General features: G+C 54.3%; 1 protein-coding gene across 3 annotated transcripts in view; it reads left to right on the top strand.

Annotated features, from left to right (window-relative positions):
* Positions 1-4,827: 4,827 nt before the first annotated feature.
* Positions 4,828-13,622, top strand: part of LSP1 (lymphocyte specific protein 1) — a 44,223-nt gene continuing 35,428 nt past the window's right edge. The window contains exon 1 of one of the 3 annotated variants that reach the window (XM_049892885.1): positions 4,828-5,000. In XM_049892885.1, the coding sequence (XP_049748842.1) occupies positions 4,933-5,000 (68 nt within the window). In that variant the 5' untranslated portion in view covers positions 4,828-4,932. The remainder of the gene's footprint in view (positions 5,001-13,622) is intronic. The other 2 variants (XM_049892882.1, XM_049892884.1) reach the window with 2 other exon arrangements.

The following is a 13,622-nucleotide window of genomic DNA, read 5'->3' as shown; positions in this document are numbered from 1 at the left end:
AGTTCAAACCCAGCTAGCAGCACCACTGAAGAAAGACTTGGCAACTTGCTTCTGTAAAGATCACAGCCAAGAAAACCCTACCGGGCACTTTTACTCTGTCACATGGGGCTGCCATGAGTGGGAATTGCCAGCAGAGGTTGGTTTTGGGTTTTGGTTTCTACTGATCTTGTATTTCCAGCTCTGGTGGCCCAGCCAGGTGCCCCATGGCGCTCACACGCATACATGCTCACCAGCATTGTTATGGGGTTCCCTCCAGCCTCCTCTACCTCCCATTCCAGGGGGGCCAGAGGGCAGTGGCTCCAGGACTGGGCTGTTCCAGTGTTGTGTTTTTGTTTGTTTATTGCTGAGGTGTGAGAGATCTGACCAAGGTACATCAACACAGGATGGATGGGGAGCAGAGATGGGAGACAGGTCAGTTGGAGCCAGATGGCCCTGGAATTTGAGAGGGAAGGGAGAGCTGGGTGCCAGCAGAGAAGGAGCCTGTCCTTCTCCTCAGAGGGAGCCAAGAAGGAAGTGGGCAAGATGAGGACACTCCTCACTGCGGTCCCCTCCTCTGTAAGCAGGAGGTGAGGCCGGTGGCCCGCTGAGAATGAGGGAGTCCAGGGGACAGGGGCGCTCCCTCAGGGGCCCCAAGAACATCCTGCCAGCATGGCTTCTGGAGAATTCGGCTGGAGGGGCCAGGGCCTGCTTGCTGTACACAGGTGAGCCGATGGACCCAGCTTTGCCTCCGGGACTGGGAGGGTCAGCATCGGCAGAGGGGTGAGGGAGCAGGGGCCTGGGTCTGGCAGAAGTTGGGGGATGTTATGGGTTGAATTGTGTCCCCTCAAAATATGTGTCAACTTGGCTAGGCCATGATTCCCAGTATTGTGTGGCTGTCCTCCATTTTGGGATCTGATGTAATTGTCCTATGTGTTGTAAATCCTAATCTCTGCCTGTGGTTAATGAGGCAAGATATGGTTGTGTTAAAGAGGATTAGGGTGGCATGCAACACCCCTACTCAGGTCACAGCCCTGATCCAATATAAAGGGGGTTTTCCTGGGGTGTGGCCTGTACCACCCTTTATCTTACAAGAGATAAAAGGAGAGAGAAGAGTATGGGGAAAGAAGGACCTCCTACCACTAAGAAGGAAGAGCCAGGAGCGGAGCACATCCTTTGGACCTGGGATCCCTGCACTGAGAAGCTCCTTGACCAGGGGAAGACTGATGGCAGGGGCCTTCCCCCGGAGCCATTGGAGAGAGAAAGACTTGGAGCTGGTGCCCTGAATTTGGACTTTTAGCCTCCTAGACTGTGAGAGAATAAATTTCTGTTTGTTGAAGACACCCACTTGTGATATTTCTGTTATAGCAGCGCTAGGTGACTAAGATGAGGGTAAAAAGGCCGTTGGTGTCAGTTGAGATTGTAAAGGCTGCTCAGGGCCAGCCATGCCAGGCCTCCAACGTGGCCACAGCCCTCAGACACCCTCCAGGGCCAGCTTTGTAGCTCAGAAGGCCCCAGGCTCTGCTAACGGTCTGCCGTCACTGCTTGACGTGAAGGTGACAATTCTGTTTTGTTTTTTTTTTTTTAGAAACTCAGTGACCTTTAATTAAGCAATAATTCCTGATCCCTCCCACCCCCCAGCGCCTGGTAACCCCTAATAACTGGTTTCCCTGAATGTACCTCTTCTAGATATTTCGTGTAAGTGGGATCACACAACATTTTCAGTCCTTCTGAGTCTGACTTATTCCACTCAGTGTAATGCTTTCCAGGTTCATTCATGTCGTTGCGTGTTATCAGGACTTGATTTCTCTTTATGGCTGAATAAATCCTCCATCATATGGATGGACCGCTTCTGTTTATCCATCCACCTGTTGGTGGACACTTAATGTCTTAGTCGCCTGGTACTGCTGTAACACAAACACCACAAGTGAATGGCTTCAACAAACAGCTTTTTCTCTCACAATCTAGAAGGCTAGAAGTCCAAATTCAGGGCGTCAGCTCCAGGGGAAGACTTTCTCTCTCTGTTGATTCTGGAGGAGGGTCCTTGTAATCAAACCTCTCCTGGACTTGGAGCTTCTCAGTGCAGAGACCCCAGGTCCAAAGGACACGCTCTGCTCCTGGCGTTTTCTTGGTGGTAGGAGGTCCTCATGTCTCTCTGCTCACTTCTTTCTTCTATATCTCAAAAGAGATTGGCTTAAAACACAACCTAGTCTCGTACATTGAGTCCTGCCTCATAAACATAACTGCTGCTAATCTTATCTCATCAACGTCACAGAGGTAGACGGGAAAATCACATCAGATGACAAATGGGTGGACGTTCACACAACACTGGGAATCACGGCCTAGCCAACTCGACACATATTTTGGGGGGACACAATTCAATCCGTAACACTTGGGTTGTCTCTAGCTTTTGTCAGTTGTGAATATTGCTGATGTGAACACTGGTGTACAAGCATCTGGTTGAGTTCCTGATTTCAGTCTTTCGGGTATATAACTAGGAGGGGAATTGGTAGGTCTTATGGTAGCTCTTCGTTTAATTTTTTGAGGAACCGCCAAACTGGTTTCCACGGTGGCTGCACCACTGCACATTCCCACCAGCAATGGACGAGGGTCCCAATTTCTCCACCTCCTTGCCAATACTCAGTCCTTTTTTTTTTTTTTTTTTTTTTTAATAATAGCCATCCTAGTGGGTGTGAGGTGGCACCTTGTTGTGGTTTTGTTTTCCATTTCCCTGATGACTGGTGACGTTGAGTATCTTCTCATGAGTTTGTCAGCCATCCCTACATCTTCTCTGGAGAGATGTTGCTCAAGTCCTTTGCCCCTTTTTTGATTTTATTATTGAGTCGTAGGAGCTTCTCACATATTCTGAATATTAAACCCTTGTCAGATATATGCTTCCCAAATACGTTCTCCAATTCAGTAATTTGTGTCTTCACTTTCTTGATAGTGTCCTTTGAGGTGCAAAAGTTTTTTTATTTTGAGTGTTTTAGTCATCTAGTGCTGCTGTAGGGTCGCTATGAGTTGGAATCAACTCGATGGCACTGGGTTTGGTTGTTTTTTTTTTTTTTTTAGTGCTGCTATAACAGAAATACCGCAAGTGGATGGCTTTAACAAAGAGAAGTTTATTTTCTCACTATAAAGTAGGCTAAAAGTCCAAATTCAGGGCATCAGCTCCAGGGGAAGGCCTTCTGTCTATGTCGGCCCTGGAGGAAGGTCCTTGTCATCAGTCTTCCCCTGGTCGAGGAGCATCTCTGGCTCAGGGACCCCGGGTCCAAAGGACACACTCTGCTCCTGGTGCTGCATTTGTAGTGGTATGAGGTCCCCAACTCTCTGCTGGCTTCCCTTTCCTTTTATCTCTCTCTCTCTCTCTAGAGAGAGAGAGAGAGAAAAGGTGGTACAGGCCATGCCCCAGGAAACTCCCTTTACACTGGATAGGGAGGTGACCTGAGTGAGGGTGGTGTTATAATCCCACCTTAATCCTCTCAACATAAAATTACAATTGCAAAATGGACAACAACCACACAATACTGGGAATCATGGCCTAACCAAGTTGAAACACACATTTTGGGGGGAACATAATTCAATCCATGACATTGAGGAAGTTCAGTTTATCTTTTTTTTTCTTTTGATGTCCACGTTTTTGAAGTTGTATCTAAGAATCTATTGCCAAATACAGTGTCCTGAAGATTTACCCCTATGTTTTCTTCCAAGAGTCTTATCTCTTATATTAGGTCATTGATAACATTTTGAGTTCATTTTCGTATATGGTGTGAGGTAGTCTCTTAAGTTCATTCAGATTTTGAAACAAGAGGCCAATATTTTCGTTCTGTGCTGGTCCCCGCAACTGAGGTCTTCAGGGAATGGAAGAGGGGAGGCTGTGTGTTGGGGGACTCGCAGCCTCCAGTGCCTTCCCTCTTCCTGGAAATGCCCCTGAACTTCCCCGCTATGATGTTGGAGTGGAACTTACCTCTCATGGGCCTCTGAGCCTCGAGCCTCGAAAGCCCCTTGAGAGCATAGCCCAGGAGGGGCATCCAGGGCAAGGGCCCCCCGCTCAGGAGAAGTTTCTGCTGTGTTCTATGGGGACACACCAGAGAATGGGCCTGTAGGTGGAGACCCATCAAAGAAGTTCCACGTTCCATGGCCCCCCAAAACTATTGCCCTGAGATAATCTTTAAACTTTAAACCACAAATATCCCCTGAAGTCTTCTTAAAACCTAGCAATAGTCTAGCTTAGCTAGTAAAGAATGTCTGTCTTGAGCATTGCACTCTTTTAAGAACTACCTAAATGGGACCAAAGTGACAACAGCAACTCGAAAGAGTAGACAAGAGCCTCAGGGGGGTGTGAGTTTATGTTAATGGGGGAGGAACAACTCAGAAAAGGAGGATGAGAACGGCTGCCCAACTTGAAGAACATAACCCTTGTCATGAAATTGTCCATGTAGAAATGGTCGAACTGGCTTATGTTTGCTGTGTATGTTCTCGACAACAAATAAAAGAAATTATTAAAAGCAGAGGCTCCACACTTCACATGGATGCTTCAGGGGACATAGAAATGATGTGGGTGCAACTGGGCGCACACAACAGGCTTGGGGTGAGGCTGCTGGCGAGGCCCCAGTGAGGCATCCCAGCTGGCTGCAGCCCCACAGGAGATGTGATGAGCCGTGTGGCCCAGGCTCAGCCTGCTCCCACTCGACAACCCCAGGCCCCTGTGACTTGCTTCACGTTTCCTGAAGCTGGTTAGTCCTCTTACGGCAATAGATGAAAAGCCACACCCAGCCCAAGCCCCACTGTGCTCCAAACCTCAACCTGCAGGCCGGAAGGGGGAAGTGAAACTGAGCTGGGGGTGGGGGCGCCAGGCCCGCCCGCCGGAGAAGCACCGAGAGGCCACAGCACGCGAGCACATACACACACACATACCCAGATTCAGGCTTAGCACCCCGGAAGAGAGCAAGGCCCATGGCGGAGGCTACGAATGACCCCGGCTCTGAGGAGCAGGAGGAGCTGCTGGTGGAGGAGGCGGCAGGGTAAGGGCCGTTCAGCCAGAGGGCAATGCATATCCCAGGACTATGTGCTAAGTGCAGGGACTCAGGCGCTGGCTGGCAGGTGGCAAGCTGGGAGTGCCTAGGCAGAGGGTCTTCCTGGAAACGCGCTCACCATGCCGGGGGATGCCTGTCCGCCTGCCTCTGCAGCTCAGACCCACCTCCATAAGCTAGTGGGTCCTCCACCCGGGACAGAGAGGGCTGGGCCCCCCACCAGGCCTCGGGATCTGGGCCTGGCAGCAGGGATGAGATCTGGGCCTTGGGCAGAGGGCGGAAGTACAGAGAGCTGGGGAGCGGCTGCGCTGGGAAGGGTGAGGCTGGCCGAGGGGAGCTGCCCCATCTCAGAACCCTTGAGCCCAGGCTCGGGCCCCTGCAGAACCACCGGTAGGGCCTAAGGGGCGGAGGAGACCCGTCACTGGGCATGGAAGTTCAGCGTATTTTGAGGGGAGCGAGCAGGAGGCCGGGGCGGAAGGAACCATCTGTGCCCCACGGCAAAGCTGGGCAGACACCCCACAGCCACGGCTGCCTCAGGAGACAGCAGTGCTCCGTGGGCTGCTGGGAACCCGGATCAGTCCTTGGTCCCTGCACCCTGGCTGGACACATCGAGGCCCAACTGAGCTGTGGGCTGAGTGCCTGGGGGCAACTCCGAGCAGAGGTGGGCTGGGCAAGCATCGGGCACGGGAAAGCCGGGTGATGGGCAGAGGGATAAGGAGCCCAGGAGTGGGGCTGGAGACCCCGTCCAGGAGCGGGACAGTGCGGACAGGGGCTTAGGCATATAGGGGGAGGGGACAGAAAGCCTGGACCGAGTGACCCCATTGGCTGACCAGAGGCCCAGGGCAGACTGGAGCTTGTCTGTGCCCAATGCTGCTGCTGGGGGCTCGGCTGGGGGGTGCATGGTGACCACCGAGGCTCGGCCTGGGGCTAACATGGGGGGGCCTAGGCAGTCATGAGGGATCCTCATGGCCTCACAGCTGACTTGCACCTCATCCTGCGGTGACACACCTTACAGTTAATAATGGAAATGAGAGCAGAATTTCAGACTGTGCTGTGAGTGTGTGAGTTCATGTGTGTGAGTGTGAGCAAGGGTGTAAGCAAGTGTGAGCAAGGGTGTGACCGTGTGTGAGTGTGAGCTAGGGTATAAGCGTGTGTGTGAGTGCATGTGTGTGAGTGTGAGCAAGGGTGTGAGTGTGTGTGTGCATGAGTGCATGTGAGTGTGTACAAAGGTGTGTGTGAAAGCAAGTATGAGTATGGCTGTGAGTGTGAGCAAGTGTGAGTGAGTGTGTGTGAGAGCATGTGTGAGGATACGAGTGTGTGAATGCAAGTGTGAGTACGGGTGTGAGTGTGTATGAGTGTGAGTGCATGTGTGTAAGTGAGTGAGTGTTGGGTTGGGCGGTCAGCATCACCTCCATCTTCTCGTCACTGCATTCCCTTTGGCCCCACGAGGTTACTGGGGCTGTTAGGCCCCAAGCACCAGATGAGGAACAGAGCTGGGCCTGGGGTCTGGTCAGGAGGCATGTGCAGGCTGGGCTGGGGAGTTACACCTGTCACCCAGGGAGGGGGGGTGTGCTCCTGTGACCATGGGGGCAGGCGTGAGGGCCAAGGTGGTCAAGGTCACTGCCGGTCTGTGAACCTTGGCACACTGTGGGGCAGACAGGTTGCTGGTGCACGCAACCAGAGCCCTGAGAACAGCTGTCCTGGGCAGGAACGGTTCTCACGTCAGTGCCGCCGTGGGCCACCTGAACCTGGGTGCCCTGGCTCCTCATGCCCTTAGAAGGGCATGCTCCCAGTGTGGCCCCCGCCTCCTCCTTGGCCTCTCCTTGCCTGTCCTGCCCAGCTGTCCTGCATTCCACAGATCCTGGATGGAGGTTCAGCCCGGGCGCTAGGGTGGGCAGGCACGCTGACCCCGTGGGGCTGGGGACACACCTGTGTGGGGTTGGGCAGGCAGGAAAACCAGGTGACACTCCCTAGGTACCCCATTGTCCCCCACACAGCGCACATTGCTGAGTGCTCAAGGCCCTTTCAGAATGAAACAGAGACTCAGCTCCACTGAGGTTCTCCTTCGCCTCGGTGACTCAGCCAACCTGCTGGGGGGTGGGGGAGCTTCCTCTTTGGCTCTGGTGAAAAGGATGGGTATGACGGGCCTGGGAAGCCCCCTGGAGCCCCTACCTGCCCAGGAGAGAGCAGCAGTGAAGCCCCCTTGTACTGCCTACAGAGAAGGGGGCCAGCTCTAAGGTCTCGGGTTGCCACCCCTCATATGGGACAACCCCCTTGTCTTGGTCATCTAGTGCTGCTGTAACAGAAATACCACAAGTGATGGCTTTAACAAAGAGAAATTTATTTCCTCATAGTAAAATAAGGCTAAAAGTCCAAATTCAGGGCATCCGCTCCAAGGGAAGGCTTCCTCTCTCTGTTGGCTCTGGAGGAAGGTCCTTGTCATCAATCTTCCCCTGGTCAAAGGGCTTGTCCACGCAGGGACCCCAGGTTCAAAGATGTGCTCTGCGCCCAGCGCTGCTTTCTTGGTGGTGGGAGGCCTCCCAACTTTCTACTTGCTTCCCTTTCCTTTTATTTCTTATAAAAGTTGTTGCAGGCCACACCCCCGGGGAAATTCCCTTTACATTGGATCAGGGTGTGACCTTAGTAAGAGTGTTACACTCCCATCCTAAATCCCTTTAACATAAAATTAGGATTACAAGATGGAGGACAACCACACATTACTGGGAATCAGGGCCCAGCCAAATTGGTACACCTGTTTTTTTGGAGGCCGTAATTCAATCCGTGACAGCCCTCCATGTGTGTGGATGGGGCTGCACTCCTCATGCCCCCCACTTGGGGGTGCTTGCCTTGCCTGGCTTCCTGTGGTCTGTGGTCAGCATGACCTTGTGTGGTAGTGCAGAGCCTGGGCCACAGGCTCTGGGGGCTCCTCGGGGCCCAGGTAATACAAAGCTTACTCCCCTGTATGCCTCAGAGTGGTCCCTCTGAACCTTGGCCCCTCCCCACCTGGGACCATGAGAAGCAGTGGGAGGGACTGGCCGAGAGTGGGGCGGCGACAGGCCTGTCACCCAGTGCTGGTGGGGGGGGAGGGGATAGGTGCCCTTGGGATCTCAACCTCACCACTTCCAGACCTGGACCCCACCTCGGTACATAGCCAGCCAACACAACTGCATCAGGCCCAGGCCACCCGGTCCTCCCAGCGCCCACATCTGATGGTCAAGTTCTGTCAGCCGGACCTACAAGCCTGGTTCGTCTGGCCCTCATGCTCTGTCCCCACATTGCAGCCCAGCCCCCCTCAGAGTGACCACAACACCCCAGCCTCCAGCCACCCACTAGCCTGGTCTGTTCTTCACGGCAACATAGCTACATCAGACCCACACTCCTGGGTGGCCCCTGAAGGCCTCCCCAGCTCCCCAGTTCTGGAAGGTGCCAGAACCATGGCTGTGGGCTCTGGGCCTCAGCAGTACCCTCCTGGGGCTGCCATGCTGCCCCTGCCCCTCGAAGTCTCTAGAACATTCACTTGGCACCCTAGGCCACTGCTGTGGGCTCTTGGAGTCCTGCTACTGCACGTGACAGGGCCAGCCAGGAGCCCCACCCACCTTCCTCCAGGCCCGGGGTAGCAGAGGGTGGGGGTCTGTACCCTGCCATCCAGGCCTTCGCCCCCCAGTGATGCTTGGGGACCACCAGGCAGGGCCCCCTTCTAGACCATCTGTCCCTGGAAGGCCTCTGGGGGTTCCAGGCTCTGTGGGAGAAGGGTCACAGCATTCCTGAGGGGCTGGGGGGCACCTGCCTGCACAAGGAGGGTGTTGGGAAGCCTATCCCCCTGAGGGATCCACGGGTGGGGGGCATGAGGAGTGGAAGGGATGAGGGGGCAGATCAGGCACCCTGGCACAGCCTGGGCACACAGCCCTGGGGCGGGCAGAGCCAGTGGGCTCCCCAGAGGGTGGTGACTGGTAAGAGGGGAGCCTGGAGCTCCCTCCCCACCCTGTTGGGTTCCAGCCCTGAGGCAGCGGACAGGCAGCTGGTCTGGCCTGGGGATCCCCGGTGGGGGGGCTCCTAGCTGGGTTGGGAGTCGCAGGAGCCTGGAATTTCCCAGGAGGAGGGGGAGGCCTAGCCAAGCCCCTATGATGGACGCCTTCCTCCCACGCCCTCCCAGCTGGGCCCCTTCACACTCCCTCCTTTGTGGGAGAGGGGATAGGGCTCCTCGTAAGTGGCCCTCGCAGCCCTGCCCACCGACTTTGGGAGCCTGAGTTCTCCCACAGCCCTGCCCACTTTCTGCCCAGGGAGTCTCTGGGAACAGATGGTCTAGAGGGGGCTTCCTGGCTACACTGCCCTCCTCTCCATGACCCCACTAGCTGGCCCCTGCTGGAGGGGTGTGCACCCCCAGGGAAAAGAGGGTCTTCATAGCGGGGTTCCTGGGCCACGGTACTGTGGCTCATCCGCTTGAGTCCTGAGACACCCGTGGGCCAGACATTTGTGAGGTCCAGCAGGCTGCACCTATCCAGGGAACAGGGATGGGCATAGAGCACTGGCAAGCCCAGTGAGCCACAGCCACCTGACTATCACATTGTGGGGGCAAGAGCCCCACCTCCCGGAGGCCTCATTTTCCCCATTTGCACACTCAAGTCATAGTCAGCCTTTGACACACTCCTTACACTGAAACCGTCAGCTTATTCCCACACAGCCCAGAGAGATGGGCTCCAGGACCCTTCCCTCTTACGGGCAGACACAGAAGCCCAAAGAGTCGGTCGATGCGCTGGTCCAGGACAGCCCATCCTGAGCAGGGGCGGGGGGTGGGACAGACCACAGCATCCCCAGCACGGAGCCTGCACCTCCCAACATGGCTCCCTGCCATGAAGTGAGCCGTGGACCCTGTCTGGGGAGCCCGTGTGCTCTCCGTGGGCTGAAGCCTGGGCTAAAGCTGCAGGTGCTGCCCCTCATGGAACCTGACCACCCCATGCTGACCATTCTGCCCGTGGGTGCCATGGGGGTGTGGCTGTGCTTCTTGGCCCACCCAGAACAGGGCAGAGCTCCAGCAGCACCCTCCCATCACCCATTGCCATCAAGTTGATTCCGACTCATAGCGACCCTATGAGACACAGTAGAACTGCCCCATAGCATTTCCAAGCAGCCCCTGGTGGATTCCCACTGCCAACCTTTTGGTTAGCAGCTGAGCTCTTAACCACTGGGCCACCAGGGCAGGACCCTTAGGCCCCCTCAAAAGTAGAAATGGGCCTTGACACCACCAGCTGGTTCTCTCTAGAGGCGTCTAGGGAGGACCCCTGGCTTTTCTCCCAGCCCAGCCCCAGGTCGTTCACACCAGGGAACCCCCTTTGCAGCAGCTTCTAAAGACCCTCTGGGAGATGAGGGGCCTGGACACAACGCGATGGTGGGGGGCAGCCTCCCAAACTCTCCTAACCACAGTGTCCTTGAGGCAAGTGGAATCAGCCACTAGGCTGCTGGTGGTGAGACATGGGGGACAGGGCAGGCTTGGGGTGCTCAGACTAGGGGTACAAACTTGGGGGTTCATGGACTTGACTCAAAGGATGCACTGATATGGAGGTACACATACTTGGGGTTCATGGACTGGGAGGTGTGTGGACTTGGGGTGCATAGACTTAAGGGTACCCTGACTTTGCAGTGCACAGAGCTGGGGTATGGGGACTTGTGGTATGCATACTCGAGGGTATTCAGATTTTGGGGTGTACAGACTTAGGAATGCATGAACTTGAGGGTGCTCAGACTTGAGGTGTTTAAACTCGGGGGGGTGTGAATTTGAGGGTGTGTGAACATGGAGGTGCTTGAACTTGAGGGTGTGTAGGCTTGGGCACCCCTGACGCATGGACTTGGGGGTATGTGGACTTAGGAGTCCATGAACTTGGGAATATACAGACTCGTGGGTGCTCTGATTTGAGAGTGCACAAATTTGAGAGTGCTCAGCCTTCAGTGTATGTGGACTTCAGCATGCTTGGACTTGGGGGTGTTCAAACTTTGGGGTGTGCCTAGAGAGCAGCCCAGCAGCCCCAGACTCCAGGCTATCTCCACTAGCCCAGCCCCCACCCCTCTCCAACACTCACGAGACTGGAAAGGGGGCTGAGTGGAGCTATGTGTGCGGGGAGGGTGCATGCCGGATTTATAGGAGATCAGGGGGTTGGAAAAATCAGGCTTCCCAACTCTGCCCAGCCCAGCACAGATCTGCTGGTGCCAGACACAGGCAGATAAGAGGGGGCAAGGGAGAGAGTAGGGACTGGAGGGTGGGTGGAGAGAGTAAAGCCCCTGGCCATTTCTTGGGGCCAGGCCAGCCCTATTCAAACTCTGTCTGCTAACTGCCTCCAAGTTAAGAAATTGCAGGGGCTGAGGGAGGTACTGTCTGCCCCTGTGGCTAGCGGGGAGGGCTGTCTGGGAACTCAGGAACTACCTAGTTCCCCTTCAAGGTGCCTATCTCCCCAGCTGAACAAGGGGGACTTGGGCCTCAGGCCTCAAAGTCTGGAGCAGGGACAGCCCTGGGGAGGGCAGGTGTGGGGTTAGCAGGGCAGCCACCCTCCACCAACACCTGGACAGTGTGGTCCCCACCAAATCTTCTGGGGAAACCCTGGTTATCCAGGTGCTGTGGGCCCTGCTACTACAGCCCCTACACACACGCACACACACACATACACACACACACGCACGCAAGTAAGAGGTCTGGGGTATCCAGGAGACCATCCCTGCCAGGATGACAGTGACTTGAGAGAGCTGGTGAGGATGGGCTCTGACCCTAACATAGCCCAGCTCCTCCAGCTGCCACCTAGGACAAGGAGGACATATGGGAAGGGCTCACCACCCCATGCCATCCCTGCAGGTGGAATCTCAGATACTGCTCCTTCTTGATGCCTGGGAAGACCCTGATCCCCTCATTCCCAGACATGAGCCACTCTCGACTGTTTCAGTTCCGAGGCTGAGCCAAGGTTCCTCCACCCCCTTCTTCTCCCCTTCTCTCAGGTGTTGTTAGTTGCCACCAAGTCTGCTCCAACTCATGGTGGCCCTATATGCACAACAGAATGAAATGTTGCCTGGTACTTGGTAATCCGACAATGGTCTGTTGTGATCCATGGGGTTTTCTTTAGCTGACTTTTGGAAGTAGATGGCTAGGCCTTTGTTCTTAGTCTGTCCTAGTCTGGAAGCTCCATGGAAACCTGCCCATCATGAGTGATTCTGCAGGTATTTGAAATACTGGTGGCAGAGCTGCCAGCATCACAGCAACGTGCAAGCCACCACAGCAGGACAGAATGACAGACTGGTGGTGTCTCTCCCAGGTACCTCCTTTCAAACAGAAATGAGACTAGGGACTGGGGGATCTGGCCTGTTCATTCCAGAGGAATCTAGAAAGAAGCGTCCAGCTTTCTTCTAGCCCCAGGCCCAACAAAAATCGCAGCTTCTTCACCACCACCCACCAGCCTACCATTTCAGCCCCAGCCCTTGGCTGTGGTCCACGCCCTCCTCGGCCTGAGGTGATTTCTTGGACAGAGGGACAACTTAGACAAGTGTTCTGTTTGGAGGCTGCCTACTCTGTAAGTCAGGGACACTTCTCTGTCAGAAGTCACCCAGAAGCCACCAGCACTAACCTCCTGCACCCCCATGGGCTCTTTTACCGCTCATTGCGTCTTTCACTGTGACATTGCCGTGTGAGCCTACATGTGGTGCAATCTATGTGCGTATGTGGGCGAGGGTGATGGGACTATGTGAACAAGACAAATGCTTGTTTCTCCAGCCCCTGTTCAGGTTCTATTTTGGTACCTACTGGGCCATGAGGTCTGCTCTATTGTCTTCTCGTGCCATGAGTTTATGAGGGCAGGAACCATGTCTTGGTCGCAGAAGAAAAGAAAGAAGAATATTAAAGGAAGGATCAATGATGAAGAAAAGTATAAATGAATGGAAAGGTGGATGAAGAAAGAAAAGAAGAACAATTGGAGGGATGGATGGATGCATGGATGGATGGATGGATGGATGGTTGGGTGAGTGGACGGATGGATGGACGGACGGACGGACGGACGGACGGACGGACGGACGGACGGACGGACGGACGGACGGAGGGATGGATGGATGGATAAAGAATAGATGGATGGCCAGAAGGATACATGTATTACGGATATATTGGTGCATAAACAGAAATATGAGTAGATTCATTGTTATGTAATGGGTAAGCGGCTGAATATATGAACAAAGAGATGGATGAATTGATAGAGAGAAGTGATAGAATATAAACAGTTGGTTTATGAAAATAACAGAAAACAGATATATGTGACCTTAGACAAGTTATCTCAGTTTCCTCATTAAAATCGTGTACTACCAATCCTGTAGGAGCCCTTAGGTGGCATAAACCACTAAGGGCTTGAGTACTAGCCAACAGGTTGGCAGTCCAAACCCACGCGCAGACATCTTGGAAGACAGGCCTGACGATTTGTTCTGAAAGATCATAGCCTTGAAAACCTTAAGGAGCAGCTCTACTCTGCGCACATGGGGACGCCGTGAGTTGGAATCGACTTGACAGCAACTAACAAAAACAACTTACCCTATAGGGATTTTATGAGGGTTCTATTATAAAGGAAGGTGCTTGGAAAAGTTACTGAAGAAAGA

This window comes from Elephas maximus, chromosome 7 (assembly GCF_024166365.1).
Source record: "Elephas maximus indicus isolate mEleMax1 chromosome 7, mEleMax1 primary haplotype, whole genome shotgun sequence".
In the NCBI taxonomy this organism is placed as follows: domain Eukaryota; kingdom Metazoa; phylum Chordata; class Mammalia; order Proboscidea; family Elephantidae; genus Elephas; species Elephas maximus.
This window is presented reverse-complemented; position numbering and strand designations above follow the sequence as displayed.